The sequence below is a fragment of the Camelus ferus genome, chromosome 20, assembly GCF_009834535.1.
Source record: "Camelus ferus isolate YT-003-E chromosome 20, BCGSAC_Cfer_1.0, whole genome shotgun sequence".
Lineage (NCBI taxonomy): Eukaryota > Metazoa > Chordata > Mammalia > Artiodactyla > Camelidae > Camelus > Camelus ferus.
In genome coordinates this window covers 1,488,155-1,509,230 of record NC_045715.1, presented here as the reverse complement: position 1 = coordinate 1,509,230, position 21,076 = coordinate 1,488,155, and the positions used below count along the sequence as shown (strand labels likewise).

Here is a 21,076-nt window from a genome sequence, read left to right as displayed (position 1 = left end):
CGTGACCTTCTCCTGCTCAGTTTGCAGTGATTTACTTCACATCTGCTTGGGTTTCCCGTCTTACCTCGTTTCTCTGTCAAAAATGTGACCACAGAGTCGGACTTGCTGATGCTCTCAGGGAGGATGTAACCGAATCTTCGAGTTCTGTGCAGAGATCCCGTTTTGAAGACAGGGACCCTCCCAGCGGTCACCCCCACTGCACCGCCATCGTTTTCACGAGGTGCCGCGGGTCTGTGCGGGTGGCTGGTTGGACCCCCGCCGTGGAGGGTGTCTGCCCCTGACGTCCGGAGCAGAGCCGTTCACCAGGGACCCAGGGATGCTGCAGAGACCCCTTGGTGTCAGGCTGCAAAGTGGGAAGGAGGGGGCTCCCGTGCTGAGCCTTGGGCGCCCTGCTGGGGCCGCTCACGCTCTGCCTCCTAAACCAGCATGTGTCCAGAGGGTGCGGGGCCATGAGCCTTCCCCTCGCCGGGGGTGTCTTGGGCGCTGGAGAGAATCTGGCACAGGGCGTGTTTTCATGGGACTGCTGGTCACACTCGGCCTCTGCCATTGCATTTAGACGGGGTGGACCGGGTGGAAACCGGCAGGGTGGTCAGGAAATCTGCCTTCTGTTCCCCGTTCTGCCACCGCATGACCTTTTGAAGGTCGCCTCCCATCCAGCACGTCTCAGTTTCTCCATCTGTAAAATAAGATGATGAAATTTACGTTCTTTTCGGGAGACGTGTTAGGGAAGTCCTTCCGGTGATTTTCTTCAAAACCACGGCAGGTGAGTGCTTCTCGGGGCTCTGAGCCACCCTCCGGGTCACTGTCTCTCTGTCCGGGGGGGTTTCTCAGACCACAGCCTTCCTGCTGCCTGTTGATGGGCCGTATGCCCACTCGCCTCCTTGTTAACACAGCCCCGCTCTGGGAAGAGAGGCGGTGGACGTGGGAGCTCCTTTTGCCAAAATAAACAGTGAGGTTTGGAAACATTCAGACCAAGATAATTAGGACAATGCTGTGAACAAAAGATGGCATTAGACCTATTATTGTGCTTAATTTGGAATCCAGTTCCAAAAAGCACAATCTCCAGTTAACTGATGTGTTTTAAAGGGTTTGGCTTGTTTATTTGTTTTAAGATTTCATTTGTTGGAATCTTCTGATCACTCCTCAGTTCAGGCTCCACTTACGGGTTTTTCTACTTCATTGGAAAATATTGGAAAAATATCTGTTTTTCTGTCAACACCTTGTTGACTGCTTAGGGTACAGCTTTGCACAAAGGAACACGATTAACCCCAACTGATGAAGGTCAGTCTCTAGCAGAAATGAGCTCAGGCTCCCCCGTCTAGCGCAGATTTAGTTTCCTGAAATAGCAGAGCCCCACGTGTGAGACAAATACATAAATCACCAGGCTTTTAATGCTCTTTCAAAACTTGACTATAACCGACACTACTTCGGGCAAGGAATCAGAAATTCTTCAGGATGGAAATGCTGAAGCCACGGATTCCGTTCTAAAGCACATTTCTGAAGGAATCAGTGGTCTGAGAAACGCTGTGTTTTCATGGCGAGTAAGACAACAGGCCGTGGACTTGCCGCGCGCAGCTTGGCGGCCGCTGCGGACTCTGACCTCTTGGGCATCAACCCAGGACCTTCTCCAGCAATGTCATCATTTACGGTCGCAGCAGCGCTCAGTACGTCACAGCGTGCTCTCAAGAGCTGACCCAGCCGGGACCCAACCCTGTAACCTGCGAGAAAATTGCGGGTGAATTAGTGACTTGTCTGAGGTGACCAGCCCGGCGTCTCAGAACTTCTGTCCAAGTTCTCTTCACTGCATCACACTGTGACCACCCGTCTTCCTGTCCAAACACGTCACCTGGGAAGCCGGACCTGAGGCAGGCTGTGACTCCCGGACCTGGGCCTCTGCGTGTTGGTGGCGGTCCCTCCCGAGGGTGCTCCGTGTCGGGCCTCCCACCACAGGCTCAGCTTCAAGGAGTCGCCTCACCTTGTAGGAGGGTGCGCAGCCCATCCCAGGAAGGGCTCCTGGGCCCCTGGTGCTGCTGGAAACAGTGTCTCCTTTTTCAAACCACCCTTTTCCCTTGGCTCCTTCACTTCCTTGGCAGGAGGAGCTGCATCAGACGGGGAGCGGCGGCCCCGGGTGCCGGCCCCGCTCCCTCAGACCCTCCCGACCGGCAGCCGTGCCACGAAGAGCAGGGGTCTCAGCAGGGGATGCAGTTTCCGCTGGTGACCAGGACATCTGTGCCCCCAGCCAGGGACCCTTTTCCTTCTTAGATGCAAACGCCCGAAATCCATCCCTTTCTCGGGGGTCCTGACCCAGCACTGAGTCAGAGGCACAGCAGCTCATGCAGAGCGAGGTTCTCTCCCCTGGCAAGTCGTTCTGTGCCATCAGCTCCCTGGGGGAGGCCCGAGGCTCGGTTTCTCTTTCCGCCCCTGCTTGTCGTGGGGTCGGGGGTCACACACGGGCCAGCAGCGGTCTGAGGTGGGGGCTGGGAGCAGGGCCAGCTGTCAGTGCAGCTGCACGCCCACCCCTCACCCGCCAGGCCCTCGGCGTCTGGGGGACTGCCCCCCAGGCAGCCAGCTGAGCCCTGGGGAGATGCCGGGGTATGGGCTCCCGGGCCTGGCGACCGGATTTCCCGAGGGGCCCAGTTCATTGGCTCTCCGGCCCACTGCCTGGTGGTCTCACTGGACTCTGAACTGGATTTGTTCTTTCTCACTTCTGCTTATGAGGATTCAGTCGAAGACGCCCCGACAGCGGGGCGCAGCGAGAAGGGCTCCTCACCTGCCTTCCGGTCTGGGCAGGCAGCACCCGAGCGCGACCCTCAGCTCTGCCCACAGGTCACCTTCACCGCTTGCTGTTCCTCTGCGATTTCAGAAGGGACGCAGCAGAAGTGGGAGCTGCTGGCTCGGTGTCGGCTGAGCAGAAAGTGTGACTCACGCTGGCTCACGTACAAGAGCAGTGAAAGGACACTGAATACCACTTTAAAGTGACCAGGTTCTTAAATTAATCTATGATTTTTGGAGCGAATGTTCAGTAGCTGTTCTTAAATCAATAACATTGATTTAAAAACAATTTACCAGTGTTACCCTGTGCCTCGCGGAGGAGGATTCAGTCCTGAGATGTTATCAGCAGGCTTTCTGATGCCCCCTTAGTAAGTGTGGGCGGTGGAGACACCAGCGAGCTCCGGGACGATGCGCTCTCTCCCAGGAAGGGGCCCCATCACCAAGAACATCTCTTTCGTAAACACCACGGCTCTCCTTCTCGGAAGGCTGGAGGCCGAGGGAGCGCGGCTCCTCTCCCCGCCAAGCCTTGCGTCACGAGCCTTCGAGATCAATAAGAACATTGTGGTGGTTATTTCATAGCTGATTAACTTACGCGTCTGCAAGCCAGCACTTGACTTGAAAGGCTGGTCTGGTTTCTCGCGGGCCTTCGCCGGCCTGTCCCGGCTCCCAGCCCTGGGACTGCCCTTCCCCGACCACAGCCGGGCCCAGCCCCGCAGTTTCGTGGTGAGTAACTGTCAGCTGGACCCGGCTTCTGTGAAAGCACATTGTGTCTGTTCGGTCAGAACCACAACGGCAAGATCGCTGGGGAGGAAGGGCAGAGCGGAGCCGAAAGCCCAGCGACACCTGGCTGTGGACGCTCGGCCTGGAAGGGACAGAGAACGTGGCAGGCCGTTTTCTTGATGACAAGGATAAACGCAGACACTGGGAGGCAGTGAGCACTTGGTGATGAGACGCTGCAGAGAGGCGTGACGGAGAAACCGCCCGTGGGCTTCCCCGCGCACGGCTGGCACACTGTGTTTCTTGGCTTTTCCGTAACTGGCTGACGTAGTATTGTATCTTAATTCATGTCAGGCTCCTGGGACTTCCTCCTGGCGCTTTTGTGTCCCTCCATGCTGCCTTTCTGTTTCATTTTCAGGGAAATGGAACCCTTGGGCCGCAGAGCTGGAGCGTGGTTTTGTTGTGTCTGAGACTGCTTTCAATTTCTGCAATTGCGGGGTACATAAGCCACTGTGCACTTGGGAAAAACACTGGCAGAAAAGCAGAATGGTGGAGCCTCTTGCTTTTCATTGCTAGTGAGATTTCCCAACTGAAGCTACTCTGTTCTGTTTTGCCTCTGGCTAACATCTCGAGATCAGCCATAAAGCTCCATGCAAATACTTTCATGTATTAAAAGAACAATATTTTGACACTCATTGACACTGCAAGAAAACACAACACTAAATTAGTGTTCAGGGAAACAATGAAGTCCTTGTTCATTCACATGAGACGAAGGTGAAGACGTCGGGTGGTGCCAGCAGGGAAGATGGCCCCTCGGCTCTGCACCAGTCAGCGCTTGCTGGTGTCTCCTGGGAGTAGACGGCCTTTTGTTGTGATTAACGCATCTTGAGCGGTCACTGACACCTGTCGGACTATTGAAAGTTGTAGTCCCCAAAAATAGATGTGTATTCTTCAGAATCTGGTCATCTGCATAGAGCTTCTCTACAGGTTTTGTTTGTTTTGGTTGGTTTTGCAGGGGGAGTGTTTTAGAATTTTTAAGTACTTGATTATGTTAAATATTTTGAAAATAATCAATTCAGCTTATCAAAGGCTTGTTTTTCTAGATTTCATCTAAAGTTATAAAGACGCAAAAAAAAAAAAAAAAAAACCTCCCATCACTGTCTGCGTGGTTTTGAAAGAGTCAAACTTTTAGGAGCACTCTTGAATTATTATTATTATTATTTTTTAATTTGGAGAGCATGAAGGAGCTTCTGGTCTAATTTTCAGCGGTGTGGAGGGCATACTGTCTCTAAAAAACTACTGTGTTTTCACATGTAGTGGAATTTCTAGCCACCCCCGCTCCACATCACTAGGCTCAAATGTGACTGTTGCAATAAACGTTTTCTTAAATATAACTGGCTTCCCTTCGCGTCTCTCCAGTCAAGGGCGGTGCTGAGTCAGCATCCAGGAAGTAACTACGACGCTCGTGGGTGCGACCAGGCTGGTAGGAGCAGTCTGGCCCCCCAGAGGAACCAAGCTTGTATGCTGTTTATGCTGGGGAATTTTATATTTAGCAACCAGAAATTAAAGGCAGAATGATTAAATCTCAGTCTGTTCAAGCACAGTTTTGAGAGTGCTGAGTGGGAGAGTGGCCTTTGAGTTGAGGTCTGGATCTCTGTGAACGAGGATGTTGTGGGCAGACACGTTTGGGATGGGCTGAGAGGACACCAGACCCCTATCACAAATACCACGCGTGCCCGGGCCTGCAGACCTCGTGGGAGCTGGGGGACGCACCGTCACCGCGCCTACGGGGCTGAGAAGCTGGAGGGTCGGACCTTGTGATCACCTGTAACCGTAAGGAGCAGGAAACGAAGCCGTACACCTGCGACCGCGTCCCTGTGCCGTGCGCCGGAAACGAACACACTGTCGGCCGCCTATACTTCAATTAAATAATTCTAAGAGATAAGGAAGGTTATGGGAAAAACTGAAAAAGGGGAAAAAAAGCAGAAGGTGGGGAATTCCCTGGAGCACCCCCGTGCTGTAACCCCTGCCTCCCCCTCGGGCTCCTGCACCCCCTCCGGCGGTGCCCGTCCCGTGAGCTCGTGCTCCTCGGCTGCCGCGGTCCTCCTGGGGGGCTCGAGGTCCAGGGGCTGCCGCACCCCTTGGAACTGCCTCCTGGAGCCTGACGGCCGGCTGGGCCCACGCGCGCAGACCGACAAGGCGCCGGCGTCGTGCTTGGACCCAGCCATCTTCATCCGAGGCTGGCGGCACCCAGGGCAGAACTGACCCAGAGAGATTCAGGTGGGGTGGGGACTCTGTAGCTGGGCAGTGGGCTCCACGTTCCCGGGCTCTGCGCGCCTGTCCCTTGACCCCCGCCCACCCAGGCCAGTAGTCCCTATCTCCCCTCCTCTCCACCCAGGCAGCCCCCCACCCCCACCCCGGGCTCTGCAGTGTGGCTTCTCCCACAGGCCTCCCACGCGACAGTCATGCAGCCCCGCCCAGCGTGGCCCTGCGCGCTCAGACTCTCGAGACCCTGCTGGGCCCAGAACGTGTCAGGTGTCCATCCCTGAGAAGGGAGCTGGAGGCGGGAGGCACGGGGCCGCCCTCCTGGCGGGCACGCTCCTCTGCAGGGCAGTGGGTGGGACGGCTGCTTAGCATGAAGGTGTCTGAAAGCTTCCCTGCCTGGTGTCTCCTGGGTGCTCCCTGGGGTTCGTCTCGGAAGTTCTTCCTTACATCAGATGTTGGACTTCTAGAACCCTTTTCCCACGTAAATGTTGGAAGTCCGTCAGGCAGACGTGGCATCTCCCTTCTCTGTCCCTGCCTGGCGTCCTCCCCATCTCCGGCACGGTGCCTGGCCCCTCGCAGGCATTGAGTGAATCCCCTTGGTGGAGTGGCCTGGTCCCCAGGTAGCTCACAGACATCCACGCAGCTGCGCTAACAGCCACTGATAACAGAGTTCCACAGCCTCGCACGTGAGTGTAATGCAGTCAAGAGAAGATAAGCTGGGACAGAGCCTGTGGTCCCGCCGCTGGCTCGGCCAGGTGTGTGACTTTAGGCGGATCACGTTGTCTCCCAGGTGTCAGCTGTTTACCTGCCTTTTAAATGAGCTGCACCGAATGAGGCCATCTCCAAGGTCCCTTCCAGCTGCACGATTCTGCGGCCCTGACTGACAGAGTCAGGAGTAAATTCACTCCACCCTTGGGCCCTTCCTCCCCATGCTGCATCTGGACTGCGAGGGTGCTCATGGAGACGAGCTGGGTCCTCCCGGCCCCAGAGCCCTCTCCAGCCATGTCATCTCTGTCGCCTGTGTCACCGCCGTCACGGGAGATACAGTCCTCGAGCACTGTCCCAGGACCTCTTCCTCTGTTAACTGATTTCATCCTGAAAACAACCCTTTGAGGTCGGTACCACGATCGTCCTCATTTTTGAAGCAGTGGGAGACCAAGGACCTTTTCAGAAGTTGCTCTCCAAGCGGCCCACAAAGCCTGAGCTCCAGTGTGGTCCCCAACCCAGCGCATCAGCTTTGCCCTGGAACTCGTTAGAAATGCAAGTTTTCAGGCCTCACCCCAGGTCTATGGAATCAGCTACATCTGGGGCCAGAGGAGGCCAGCAGTCCACGTCTTGACCTTCCAGACGGTTCTAATGCAGCTAAAATTCGAGAGCTCCTGCCTCTGGGTTAGCCCTGCACATCGACCTGCCCTCAGTGGTTCTCTGGGCGTTGACTCCCCGGTGTCCCAAAGCCGAGGGTGTGGCATCACTGCCATTTGTACATAGAGGACGCAAGCCTTCAGGTGTCAGACAGTCCTAACCTGGGAGCTGGTCACGCTGCTTTTCCAGCTCTCTCTCTCTGAGTTGGCATTGCTGGTGGAATCAATCCAGGCAAAGTCAGGAGGCAGAGACACTTGCAGAGGAGTGGGGAGTGGGGACTCATCCAGCTGTGCTGCTGGCGGTGCAGAGGCTGCCTCCACGGTGCCCCGGCAGGATCTTCCGACGGCCGAGCGGCAGGGGGAGGGCGGTGCACCTTGTGGGCGTCGGCGTGCCGTCCTTCGCGGGGCCGCTCTGTGCTCCGCACTGTCCCAGGAGTGCCCATGCACAGCACTGAGCATCCAGAGCCCAGTCTGAACTGAATATGCATGCTGGACCTCAAACGCTTAGTACACAGAAAAATGATGTAAAATACCTTGATAAGAGTCTGCACTGAAGTGAGAGTGTACTTATTGTATGTATTGTGTTAAGTAAAACGTTAAAGTTAGTGTCACCTTTTTACTTTTAAAATGTGGCTGATAGACACCGTAGATTGCAGACGTGGCTTCCATCATGACTCTGCTGGGCAGCACTGTGTTAGCGAGACTAAGCGTGCGACGTCCCACCTGCATTTCCCCGGATGCACATGTGTGGTGTGTGTGCAGTTTGCAGTTGTAGGTAACGACGGTTGTCAGCACTGGAACTGAGACGTCGATGGCGAGGCAGGACCTATTACTCAAGGGAGCCCAGAACCAGCCCCGAAGTTGGATTCCAAAGGTCAGAGTCAGACGGAGGCAGGGCCAGGTGGTGGGGATGGGTTCGGGGGGCCAGGCTACAGAAGAGTCCGAGCTGGCTCCCTGGGAGTGCGTGGGGGTGGCTGGGACCACGAGCGGGGAGTGGGCGGCCGGGGGTGTGGGGCCACGCCCCGCTGCACCCCGGAGCTTTTCTGCTGCTCCTGCTGAGCCGGGAGCCACAGTCTCAGTGGCTCACCTGGGCCTGCGAGTGGGCGCAGGTAATTGGAAACACCTGGCTGAGGTAGGAGGCTGGGCCGGCTCCAGGGAGCAACCACTTCTGGGAAGTGTGTTGTGACAATGGTGGTATCAGGGCCAAGTTTGAGCATTTGTTAAGTCGCAAGGACCTGAAGTGTGACTCCATGTCCCATCCTGGACCGTGAAGTGTCGCTGCCTTCTTATAACCCCGCCACCGCCCGGGGTCCAAGGGAAACGGAGCCTTCCATTCAGGGAAACCACAGGCTGAAGTGCTTGAATTAAAGGCAAATACAGGCGCCACGGCTCTACTGAAACTACCATCCGAGGACGGCCCGCCACCCAGACTGCCCTCTCGCAGTGGTTCGGTGCCCTCTTCCCACGGGGGAGCTGTTTCCTTGGGCTGGATCTGGGCTGACCTGTAACCAGCAGTACATGGGGAACATGGCCCTGGGGCACTTCCAGGCCGAGGCCTCGTGGGGCCATTGGAGGCCGTGCAGCTTGTTTTGTACAGAAATGGGGGCTGGATCCGACAAGAGACAGGGGGCCCGCGGAGAGCTGAGGCCCCCGGCAGCAAGGATGCAGGTAGCCCCGGCCAGTCACCGCGGCCAGCGGCATGGGGAGGGGCGAGCGACCCCAGCCCTCCGGGCCCTGAGCACGCAGAGACCTGAGCAGCAGGGAGGTTTAGGCCAGCGTTTCGGGAGCCACGGGGGACACCTGGACATCCTTGGTTCCTGTGCACGTTTCTCATTGTTCCTTTCACACGTCGTCTCACAGTCACATGACCTGGACACACAGACTTGCTTTGCACTCAGAGTGCGTCGTGCTGAACACACCCACGTGTCTGCGGAAGAGGCTCACATTGACCTCCAGTCCTGAAAGTCCCACAGAGCAGAGTTCCATCGGGCAGAGAGTGTCTTATTTCCACCACAGGATGGCAGGGAGGCTGCGGGAGGAGAGGCCAGGCCCGCCGTCCCAGGCACAGCCCCCTGGCTGAGGGCACTCGGTGCGGACTTCATGCCCCAGGACCCCCGGGCTGTCCTGGGCCACGCTCAGCGTCATGGCGCTGGAGGCGGAGGGCAGCCCTGGCCTGGGGCAGAGAGTGCAGTGGGGCGGGTGAGGGTGGAGAGAAGGTCGAAGGGGCTGCGAGCTGCCCCCCTGCAGTTCCCTGCTCCTCCGTGCTCAGCCCGGCAGCAAATGTCCAGCAGTAATGGGGAAGGTGAGTGGGTGTGGGAGAGGCCACGAGGAGGAGAGAACGGGAGCGCGTCCCGCGGAGCAGCACAGAGGGAAACACCTGGACTCAAAGAAATTAGAGGCAACGCAGTTTTGTTCCATCTGCTGAAAGTCAGAGCAGGTGAACGAGAGCCCATGGGCCAGTCCTCGGTTTCATGAATTGTGTTTCCTTGGCGCGTGGTCACACCCACTGGTTTGTGTCCCTGGCTGTTTCTGTGCCCCAGCAGGAGAGGTGATCAGTTGTGTGAGATGCGTGCGGCCTGCAAGCCTGGAGTGTTTACTCTCTGGTGCTTTAAGAAAACATTTGCAGACCCCTGACTTAAAGGAAATAAATGAAAGAGTTAAGCTAGAGGTGATCAGGAAAGATGTGGACAAGGAAAAGAAGATCATTCTAGAGACTGAAGCCACATTAGCAAGAAAATTTAAGAAGTTATGGTATATTTATATAATGGAATGCTACTTAGCAATAAAAAAGAATGAAATAATGCCATTTGCTGCAACATGGATGGACCTGGAGAATGTCATTCTAAGTGAAGTAAGCCAGAAAGAGAAAGAAAAATATATGATATCACTTATATGTGAAATCTTAAAAAAAAAAAAAGACACAAGTGAACTTATTTACAAAACAGAAACAGACTCACAGATACAGAAAACAAACTTACGGTGACCAGGAGGAAAGGGGGTGGGAAGGGATAAACTGGGAGCTGGAGATGTGCAGATGCTGACTACTCTGTATGAAATAGATAACAACAAGTTTCAACAACAAGTGTCTTGTAGTAACCTGTAATGAAAAAGAATATGAAAATGAACACGTGTGTGTGTGTGTGTGTATGTGTATGGCTGAAACACGCTGTCCACCAGAAACTAACACGCTGTAAATTGACTGTACTTCAATGAAGAAATTTAAAAATAAAAATAAATGTGACTCAAAACAGCCAGATGAACAAGCAGCAGGAAGTCCCCTGAAGTGATGTGGGAAGGAGCAGAAATATGATGAGGCAGGAGGCGTAGACGGGGAAGGCAGAAGGAAAGGAGTCTGGAAAGGAGACGGACACACGGGGGAGAGATGTGCTCAAGCAGAAGAAGTAAACATGTCACCTGAATTGCTTGCACGTGGACAGAGCCAGGTGGCGGCCCAGAAGCCACTTCAGGACGGCCAGCACAGGACAGGAGATTCGGGCTTCGTGCTGCTCCACAACCCTGCGGCCTGCGGGCGGTGTCCCTGCTGGCCAACAGGACAAGCGCTGGCCCGGCCTCTTTCCACGCGTGTGGCATCAGCGTTGAAGCCTGCCAAGTTGCCTTTTACTACGTTTGGTGTTTTTATCAGTTTGTTATCTAATGATTTTTTTCCTGCCCAATAACTCTGTGTCTTTAAAATGGCTGGAAGGGCCTTAATCAAAGGGATCCACGAGCCAGTGTTTTGGCCTGGGAATGAATTAATAGATTGAGTGGCTGGTTTTATACTGATGGTTTTCTTGATACACTGTCCTTGTTAGTCATTCGGCACCTGTTTCCAACCATGTCAGCGTAAGGGGTCCTCCCTCGGCTAACCCTCAGGCCGACCTGTGTGGTCCCACAAAGTGCAAGGCCCGGCCCAGGGCTACTTGAAGTCCGGCTTCAGACAGAAAACACCAGGCGGTCATGCTGAAGGCGGCTCCTGAGCAAGGCTTACAGAGCCAGCCGTGGGGACAGATCCACCCTGGGAATCCTTCCTTGGGAGTTTTCATTTCCGTTTGTTCAGGGGCCTGTGATCTTCGCTGGGATGATTTCGTCGGCGCTGTTCCCGCTTACAGCTACATGGCGGTGTGTACAGATCGCTTCTGTGACAGTAGCCCGCAAAGCAGAGGCGCGGGGCTGAAACGGCCGCCGCCAGATAAACACGGTTAAACATAAGCTTGGTTAACAAACCTGCTCTTCACGGATGGCAGCTCAGTTAATCAGTGTCCGCGGCTCGGATACTGAGCTGGAGGTTAACGGCGAGGTGGAAGCAGTTGTCGAATCCAGGTTTTTAATACAAACACACATCACACCCCGAAAGGCATGCGTGGAATCAGGCGTGGTCACCGGGCTGTGCTGGTGCACTTGGCAGTTCTCCTCCAGTGGCCTGGCGGTGAGCCGCCCGAGCCACCAAGTCAAGGAAAGAGGAGGACCTTCACTGCCCGCTTCCGCGTTCGTGATCTGAATGGCCAAAGAGTCGCTCAGGGGGAGCAGCGTTTGGGGAGGGGGGGTTTAAATGAAGGTTTTATTTTGACTTCTCTAAATCAGACCTGTAAACCAGCTAGGTTAGTGACAGTGACAAGAGAGCACATGTCTGAACTGAGCAAACTCTCACAGCCGTCTGGACGTCACCGTCCAACGTCGGGGACTTGGGAGGCAGGTTTCCCCGGCTCTGTGTGCCTTAAAGGCGAGATGCCACATGTGAGGCATGGTTCAAAAGCCGCACTGTTCATTTGCCGTTCAGGGACATTTTTATGTGGAAGAGTCCCAAGCCATGGTACATTCCTCAACTGACTGTCCCCCCCTCCACTGTGGGATGGACGAAAAATAAAAAGCAGGTCATGTTTTCGCTCCGCTGGTGATTGGGTCAGGGCTGAGAGCAAACACGTGCTGACGAGGTGGGTCTGTCAGTCGTGGCCCCCGGGGCCCTGACGGGATATGGGACAATGCCGTCTTTTGCCTCGTTCCTTGAGAGCCAAGTCTGCGTGGGGGGACTGACGTCTAAGACGCGCGGCCCCAGATCGTTTCTCCAGGCACGAGCCAGGACTGGTGGCGATGTGATCTCAGGCTGTGGCCTGGCCGGGTCCTGTCTCAGATGTCCAGCATGTGGACAGGAAGGTGGGGAGAGGTGAGCTTCGCCTGGCTTGTGCCATCCATCAGGGAGGAAATGGACCAGACCCACGTGTGCAGCTGCGAGGGGGCCGAGCGCCGGGCGCTTCCCACACAGGGGCCTTTGTGTCCCAGACGTGGTCTAGCACCGTGACAGGCCTCGGCTGTGCAGCAAATTCCTAATCGCGATCAGTCCAGGACACACGGTCATTCATCTTCTAACCCCGAGTGTCACCTGTTCTTCATTGACCGCTCAGTAACCGTCCATTATGCTCGGTGGAAATTTAAACAAAGCCCCTTTCCCTCTGTTGAAACCAGGAATCCCTTCAGTAATAACAAATAAATCTGGAGTCGTATGTCCTTCCCTTCTCCGTCCCAGACTGGGGTCTGGGACGCTGTGAACTTTAAAGGAAATGCCTAGAAATGGAGAGGTCAAAGGCCACAGATCGTCTGAGGGGAAGGAAAGAGCAGGTCCTTGGTGCCCAGGCCTGTGGAAGTGAGAGGCTCCCACTGACCGTGACGCCCCTGGGCTGGGACCAGCATGCGGGAGCTTGTGCCGGTGTGTGAAGTCGTCCGCCACCAGCCAGGAGCCGTGTGTTCCCGTTGCTCTTAGCAGCCCCTTGCTTTCTCTCTCGTGGCTGAAGATACGATTTCTTCAAGACCGTTCTAGCACAACATAGCATCTCAAAAGAAATGAAATAAGCTGAGCAGTCCTGAAAGACCTGTTTGAAATGTTATTTTTAGACTGGAAATTCGAGGAAAACACATTTAATTATATACACTAATCCCTCAGAAAAATGTTCAAATAGGAATTCTAGCCAGAAGCATAATTTAATTTTTCCTAAAAACTTTGAAGGTATTTTGAAGAAAACCAAAACACGTCTGCGTGTGTGTGTGTGTGTGTGTACATGAGCGTGAGTGTGTGCTCACACATGTGGGAGACAGAGGCTCAGCTTAGCTGGGGATGTGACCACAGGGCAGCTCGGCCCCAGAGACGCCCACGTGCTGTGTGTTGTCACAGGGAGACCCGGCGAGACCAGAGGTCCACGGCAGGGCCCAGACTGGTTCTGGGAAGGGGTCCACCAGGGCGGGAACACAGACACCAGGAGGGGCCCCACGGCCTCCGACCAGGTGCCCACGACAGAGGGGGGCTCTTGGGGCGTCGCAGCAGAGCGCCCGGGCCCAGGCTTGGCAGCGCGTGGCCCGCAGACCCGTGCTGGTGGGCGGCCCCAACGCGGCACACGTGCTGTGCCTTTCTGCAGCTCATCGGGCTTTGGCACTAATATAATTCATGAAAAATGTTTTTATTTTGTTTTTTATCGACGCGTAGTCGATTTACAATGTTCGTTTCAGGTGCACAGCAAAGCGATTCAGTTACACACGTCCACACATACACACATGTATTTCCAGGTTCTTCTCCACTGAGCTTATTTCAAGAAACCGAGTGTAGCTCCCTGGGCTGCACAGCAGGCCCTGCTGTTCGTCTGTTTACGTGTAGTCCCTGTGTACCTGTTAGTCCCGAGGTCCTCATCTGTCCCTCCCCTCGTGCACAACTTTGAAAGCATTGCGGCTGAATTCATCAGCTGTGGCCTCTCGGCGCCGAATGGAAGGGCAGACCTTTCAATGGCGTGAACTAAACTCTGCGGCGAGTCAGTGTCGCCTGTCACTTTTCAGCGTCGCTGTCCCTCTGCGGGTGCCGCGTCCCCAAGGCCTATGGACTGGCCGGGAATCTCTTCTTCCTGAGAACCAAGAAATACAAACCATTCACGAGAAAAATGCCGTAAATTCAGGTGAATACAGAGGAATTAAACTCTGTTGGCTGCGTTTTCTGGAAGAAAGTAAGTTGCTTCATTGATTCCTGAAACCTGTTCCTCAGCTTCCCCGTAGCAGCTGGGGACACTGTCTGACTGTTTTCTTAAGACATTAGAACAAGAGTTCCGTGCACATGATTTTGGGGACTGTTCCAATGAGGTGCTTATCGGTTTGACCTATTTTGTTTTGAAAAGTGGGTGGGGGTAATGATAAAAACATTGATTTTTTTTTTTTTTTTTTTGGTCTTAGATTTTTCCTAGAGACGGCTGTCAGATACCAGCTGAAATCCTCATCTTCTGTCTTGTAAACTAAATCTTCGAAATCAGCGTGCCGCTCCGGGTGCTGGGGGAGGGTCTCCGCCGAGTGGGACCCTGATTGGGTCTGACGTGTGCAGCCGCGTACTGCCCACTAGACTTCCCTGCTCCTCTTGAGAACAGCGGGTCTGTGCGACGCGCCCACCGAGCCCGACCTCAGACGCTGTGGCTGAAACCCTGACTCCGCGCACACGTCTTCACCGCCATGTAACTCGTTAACAGCAGTCGTGCCCCTTGTACCTGAGTGTTTTTCCCTTAAGGTTCTCGATTATCTTGCTTTTTGATGTCACCACGTTGGTAAATTTCCATCTTCATTGCTAAGAACTCTGGTTCTGCTTTTGAGGATGACTATCTGTCCTGAAGTGATGCTCCCTTACGTTCTGTCCACGACACAAAGGAGAATCAGGCGAGGCTCTTTAAACTCTGATTTTCTTAAAGGTGGTCTGAAAGGTTATTCACTGCACACGCTCGTCAACGTCTGGTTCCTCCAACCTGTGGTCCGGGGCCTGCTGCAGTGCGGTTCCCCTGGTGCCCAGACCGGGATGCTGCCGCATGCTCACCCCCAGCCTGCGGCGTCTGGGCTGGGATGTCCCCAGGCGATCCTGACGCAGCTGAGAGCTGAGAGCCGGGACTGTTCGCGGTGGTCAGAATAGTGTATTAAGTTCATGGTCATCGTCTGGATACATGGGTCAGAGTGTCTAAACCAGGAGGCAGCGGACCTCGGTGGCCAGAGTCGCTGCCCTGGAACCCGAGGGGGTGACACTTAGGAGCCACGGGTCAGCAGCAGCGAACGCGGCTTCCCAGAGGAGGCAGCTGCGCCAGCCGGGGCCTGTCAGATTGCTGCTCTGCTTTGCTTCGGTGCCGGCTCCTTCGAAGCCTTGCGCCAGCCCTGCGGGAGGACCTCTGGTCTCCCGCCACCCTGTCGGGACCAGCGCGTGCGGTCAGGACCCCCGCAGGGGGTCTCTGGCCCAGGCGGGCCGCCTTTCCCCCCGTCCGCACCCACCTGTGTGCACTGACGGCAGCCCCCCCCCCCCCCCGGGGCGGCAGGCACTCCTGTAACGGGTCTGCTCTCGTTCCAGGCCATGTGGCTGATGCTGCAGAGCGACGAGCCGGAGGACTTCGTCATAGCCACCGGGGAGGTCCACAGCGTCCGGGAGTTCGTGGAGAAGTCGTTTCTGCACATTGGGAAGACCATCGTGTGAGTGAGCCCGAGGCCGGCCTCTGTCCCCGGCAGACGTCCGCGCGCGCTCGGCCCCTGTTCTGTCCTCCTCTTTGCTGTCTCGTAAAAGTGCGGACCAGGGACTCTGCTCCCGTTAAAGTCCGTGTCCAGGGTTGTCCACCATCTGAGCTCAGTCTTTCAAGAATTTCTTATCTTTTTAATTTTTTAATGTATTTTTAAGATCTTTAACTTTTTAATTTAAAAAATCTTATTGTGGTTCATACACTGTGGTTTACTATGATTTTACTATCAGTAATTCTACCCTTAACACATCCATGTGATCACGTTACACAAGCTTTTAATACTTTCACTTTATATTTTAAAAGTTTGAAACCATGCAAAAGCTTCAAATACATCACCAGCAAGTTCCTTTTCTCTGAACCACTGAGAGTAGGTTGCCGACGGGAGGCGCCGTCACCATCCACTTCTGTGTGTCTCCCACTGCCTGCGTGACCGCGGCACAGCCAGCAGCGTCAGGAACTTCGCAGCCGTGGGTTCTGGCGGTCTGAGCTGCGGGCCCCACACGGCCGCTGCTGGCTGGGCCAGCGCCGTACCAAACGATCACGTACAACGTCCGCTTGCTGCGGTGCACACGTTTGGAAGTCAGATTTTTGTCGGAATATTTGAAAGATGGGGGGAAATCTTCATTGTAGGTGCAAGAGTCTTCTTTTCTGGTGATTTTTTTATTGTGGCAAAAAATGTAATATAAAGTTTACCACTTCAGTCATTCTTAAAATTACAACTCAGTGGCATTAGCTACAGCCACAACGTTCTACAACCGTCACCGCCATCCACCCACCCGCAGAACTCCTTCCATGCTCCCACACTGAAGCTCTGTCCCCACTAGACACTGGCCCCCGGCCCCACCCCCGCAGCCCCTGGCCCCACCGTTCACCGCACTCTCTGTCTCCGCGAATTTGACGGCTCTGGGAAACTCAGGAGTGGAATCATCCAGTGTCTGTCCGCTGCGTCTGGCTTACGTCCCTGAGCACAGAGCCCTCAGGTTCCTCTGTGCTGTTCGCAGGCGCCAGCATTTCACTCCTGGGTAGGGCTGAGTGGTGCTTCCGTGTGTGGACGGACCGTGTTCTGCTTGTCCGTCATCTGCTGTTGGACACCTGGGCTGCTTCCCGGGTCTGGCTGCAGTGAGTAACGCTGCTGCAGACGTGGGTGTGCAAATACCTGCTCCGGCCCCTGCTTTCAGTTCTTTGGGGTGTATTCTGGGGAGTGGAATTGCTGGGTCACGTGGTAATTCAGTGTTTAACTTCTTGATTCACTTTTAAAATATAAGGAAGAATGTCCACTTCTAGCTATGAAGGAATAACAGAAATCAGATGAAACCTTCTGTCTTAAAGTAGGAAACAGTATAGAGTGTGTAAAGCCGCGGTTGGACGTGGCAGTGCAGGGCTGTGATCCCGGGCAGAACAGAAACCAAAGAGGCGGGCCTGCAGCCCCCGGCCGCCCTCCCGGGGCGGAGTCCCCACCCGGGAGCCGGGAGGGCACCTCTGGTCGAGAAGAGCGGTTTGGCCGAGTCGAGGAGGTAGAGGTCAGAACGCAGACAGCCTTGGGCACCCGGACGTGTGCGCAGACGTCTGGGAAGGTGGGCTCTGCAAAGAAAAAGAGCTCCAGAAACACCAGAGGGATCCCACTGCGTCTCCACCGAAGAGGACAAAGATGTTCCGCAGCTTGGATGAGGCCTGCCTGGGCGCTGGAACTGAGGGCTTCCTCGCGCTCACTGGGCCTGGGAGGCGTCTGCGCTCCGACCAGCCCTGGTGGGAGGCCGGGTGCGCACCAGGAGGGAGCGGTACGGCTTCCGGAAGGGCTGAGCCTCGGGCACAGGACAGTTCCTCGAGCAAAGGCTGCTCTCCACCCAGGCTCTCGAAGTCTACATGCAAACTTCAGAAGAATCATCTGGACACAGATAACTGAGCCTCCTGCCACAGCCAAGCCCAGCGTTCTCCAAGGGAAGACCAGCAAAATCTGGACTCAACAACGTAACACTCTTCATGTCCAGCATTCAGCCAGACTTTGCCGGAACGCCGAGCAGCAGGAAAGTGCACCCCGTAAGCACGAGGCAAACAGACCAAGGAACGATGCTGCTGGTCTGTGCCGGGAAGGATGGGAACATGGCCGCCAAACGATGTCCAAGTGTTTTAAGAAAAGCATGACTATGGGGAGGAGATAGAGAGAAATGTACGCATCTAAAAAGAGCCAGGTGGACCTTCTAGAGATGAAAACTTGAGTCTCCGAAATGAGGAGCCCACTGTTGGCACTGCGAACAGGTGAGACGCTGCAGAAGAAAAGCCAGAGAGCTTACGACGTCATGTTGGAAATGGTCCAAGACTCGCAGAGAGAAAGGTCTGACAGGAGATGGTAGGTTCTGGTTACCGCGGGGCCCCGACCGGCCCCGTCTGTGTCCGTGGGGCCCCGGGGGACCAGGGGGCCCGGGAAGAGAAACAAAGAACCACCAAGAACTTCCCAGATTATGGAAGATAAATGCTAAAGAGAACATTTTAAAAGCAGCCAGAGGAAAAAGAGAACTACTTACAGAGGAGCAAATATAAGGCAGGCCTATCGTCAGGAGCCGTGCCTGCAGGAAGACAGCGGAGCTCGAGCTCCGACTGGGAGCCGTTTCAGGACCGGAAGACAGGCGGAGGCTGACGCGGCTGTCACCAGCAAGCACATGGCCAGAAGGACGGCGAGACTAGTTTGAAGCTTGGATGTGCGTGGAAGGAACGGTCCATAGTTTTCTTTTTTGGTGATGTCTCTGGTTTTGATATCGCAGTGACTGGTGGCTTCGTGGAATGAGTGAGAATCTTTTGAGCCAGAGAAACAGTCAATGTGTGCAAAAATAAAAGTTGTTTCTCTCCCACTTCTTTAAGGACTTTAAAAATTTAACGATAGTTGATTTACAATATTGTTTTTTTAACCTCATTTTAAAATTTCTTTAAAAGGCAAAGATGTTGAAATAAAAATGCTGACAGTATATTACGAGGTTTCTCGTACACGTGTGCGTAAGTCGCACCACAGCAGTGGCACGGCGCGGGGCACGGGTGGAAACGTCACCTGTGTTGTTTGTAAGACTCTTGCGCAGGATGCGATCGGCGTGGAATTACTGGAAGACAGACCGCAGTAAGCTGAAGTGTGTGCTGTACCGTCTGGAGCAGCTGCTAGCACAGAACAAGGTGAAAAATAGCAGTAAGCCAACAGTGGGGTTCAAGTGGAACCCCCAAAGATGTCCATTTAGAGAATGCGGGAAAAGAGGGCGTGTGAACAGGCGAGAGGGGACGGGTGGAGGACACAGCGCCGAGAATCACGTCCGTCCCGGCGCTCTGAAGCCTCTAATTAGAAGAGTGAGATCGCTGGACTCGATAAAAGAGCCCTGTGCCACCCACAGGGACACACGTTAAGCGTGAACACACCGGAGGCCTGAAGTCAAAGGACGGAAATATAAACCATCCAGACGGTAGCCACAGGGAAACCGGAGCGGCTCTACTTCTGTGCGACAAGTTAGACTTCATTCAATTAGGAGTAAAGGGTCATTTCATACCTTAACGGGGTTGATCCATCGTGAAGACATGACACTCGTACACACATACGTCCCCAGCCACAGATACTTCACAGGCCGACAGAGCTGAGGGGGAGGAAGGACGGGCGAGCTCTGTGTCTTTGTGCTTCAGGTGCTTCCTTCGTGAGCGGCAGGACAAGCAGACAGAAAACCCGAGGAGCCAGGGTGACCGAGCAGCACAGGGGCCCTCCCTGACCTACGTGGCGTTTCGAGCACACCACCCAGCACACTTCTAAATACCTCACAGGTCAAAAAGAAGTCACAGGGAAATTAGAATATATTTTGAATCAAATGAAAATGAAGGCAGCACACCGAAGTTTGTGGGATACTGTTGAAGTGCTGCTGAGAGGGAAGCTTATGGCTTTGAATATTAATATTAAAAAAGAAGACCCCAGGCCAGTTCTCCAAGCTTCCATCTTAAGAAGCCAGACGCAGAAGAGCAAATTAAATCCAGTGCGAACAGAACCAAGGAGACAAGAAAAACAGAGATCGGTGAAACAGAAAACACTGGAGGAGATCAGTGCAACCAGAACTGGGATAAGCCTCCATCCAGCCTGATCCAGAAGAAAAGAGCAAACAGATTACACTCCGCAGAAGCAGAAGAGGGCGCGTCCTGTGTGCTGCGCAGCGGTGTCGCTGAGCAGGGCTGCGCCGCGTGTCCGGGCGGGCCCTCCCCTCCCCTCCCGCAGACGAGGCCCAGGAAGGCGCGGAGCCAGCCTCACTGGGTCTACTTCCGACTTGGACAGTGACCCCCACCTTGTTTCAGTGACAGACTGGACTGACGGATCAAGTGCTGGCTTCCTGTACAGACGTGGCCTTCGAGTGCTCTAGAACGCTTCGGGGAAATCAAGAACTGCTCCTGAACCCCTCGATAAAAGGGGGAGGGTTGTGAGGTCTGCCAGCGCGGGGTGAAGTGCAGGCTCTCCAGCCGGTCCGTCGCGTCTCCTCAGAGGCCCCCACCTGTGCCCCCACCTGCGCGGTCTGGGCTGTGGGAACAGAGCGTTCACAGTGCATCTGAAGTGTGGAATTCCTTCTCAGGGCCGGATAATGAAAGCAGGATGGCTTGACGAGCGCTGTCTGCGAGTCGTGGTCCAGTGTTTGTTTTCTTCCCAGCGTCCCTCCCGGGCTCTTCCGTGGGCCCCAGGCAGCAAGCATACCGATCTCAGCTGGACGCCGGGCAGGGGAGCCAGGGCTGCTCCCCGGCCCGGCCCCGCTGCAGCTGTGACTTTCGACAGGGCCAGCGAGTCCTTCTTGGGAACAGTGTCCGCACAGTCAGACGCCCGGCAGAAATGAGCAAAGAAAACACACCGGGAGGGAACAAAGCTTGGAGAGCCCGGGCGGGGGCTGAACCTCGGGACTTCTCCAGACCCTCTTTCTCCCAAGGATGCTGATTTCATTTCTCTCTCTCGTGACTCTGTCGATTCTGTTCCCAAGACGCCCGTTCTGCTCTGCACACAGCGTGGCACGATCTCGTGACCTGTGACAGCACAGCCCGGCGCCCTGTTCCCTGGGCCTGAACCCCCACTCTGCAGCTTCCCAGGGCCTGTCATCCAGCTCTGTGCCTCTGCGTCTCCCCTGTGGGACGGGGACAGTGACAGTACCTGCCTCCCAGGGGCGGGTGGAGGTTAACTGTGCGGAGAGATGAGAAGCAGCCAGGACAGGCCTGACGCGTCTGCGTCTGCGTCAGCGATAACACGGGTAATGGTGGGAAATGGTGTTTGTCAGCAGAGCATGTGAGGGGCAAGTGAAACGTGAAAACAGAAGGACTGGCCAACTGATGATATGTTTGGGGACAAGAAAAGTAACTAAAGTCACACGGTTTCATGCTTGTGTGACCAGAGGATTTACCAGACAGGTAGTTGCAGGAGGAAGGACGGGGCCCATCCCAGCCAGGGCGTTGTGGCCCCAG

General features: G+C 55.0%; 1 protein-coding gene and 1 long non-coding RNA gene across 3 annotated transcripts in view; one reads left to right on the top strand and one right to left on the bottom strand.

The window, feature by feature from the left end:
- GMDS (GDP-mannose 4,6-dehydratase) overlaps positions 1-21,076 on the top strand; it is a 455,829-nt gene that overhangs the window by 363,767 nt on the left and 70,986 nt on the right. For both annotated transcript variants that reach the window (XM_032462384.1, XM_032462385.1), the window contains one exon: positions 15,463-15,581. In XM_032462384.1, the coding sequence (XP_032318275.1) occupies positions 15,463-15,581 (119 nt within the window). The remainder of the gene's footprint in view (positions 1-15,462; positions 15,582-21,076) is intronic.
- Positions 1,213-4,155, bottom strand: LOC116658143. The gene is made up of 2 exons (XR_004313320.1): positions 2,771-4,155; positions 1,213-1,718 (listed from the first exon to the last, which is right to left on the bottom strand). It is a non-coding gene; the product is annotated as an uncharacterized LOC116658143 (long non-coding RNA).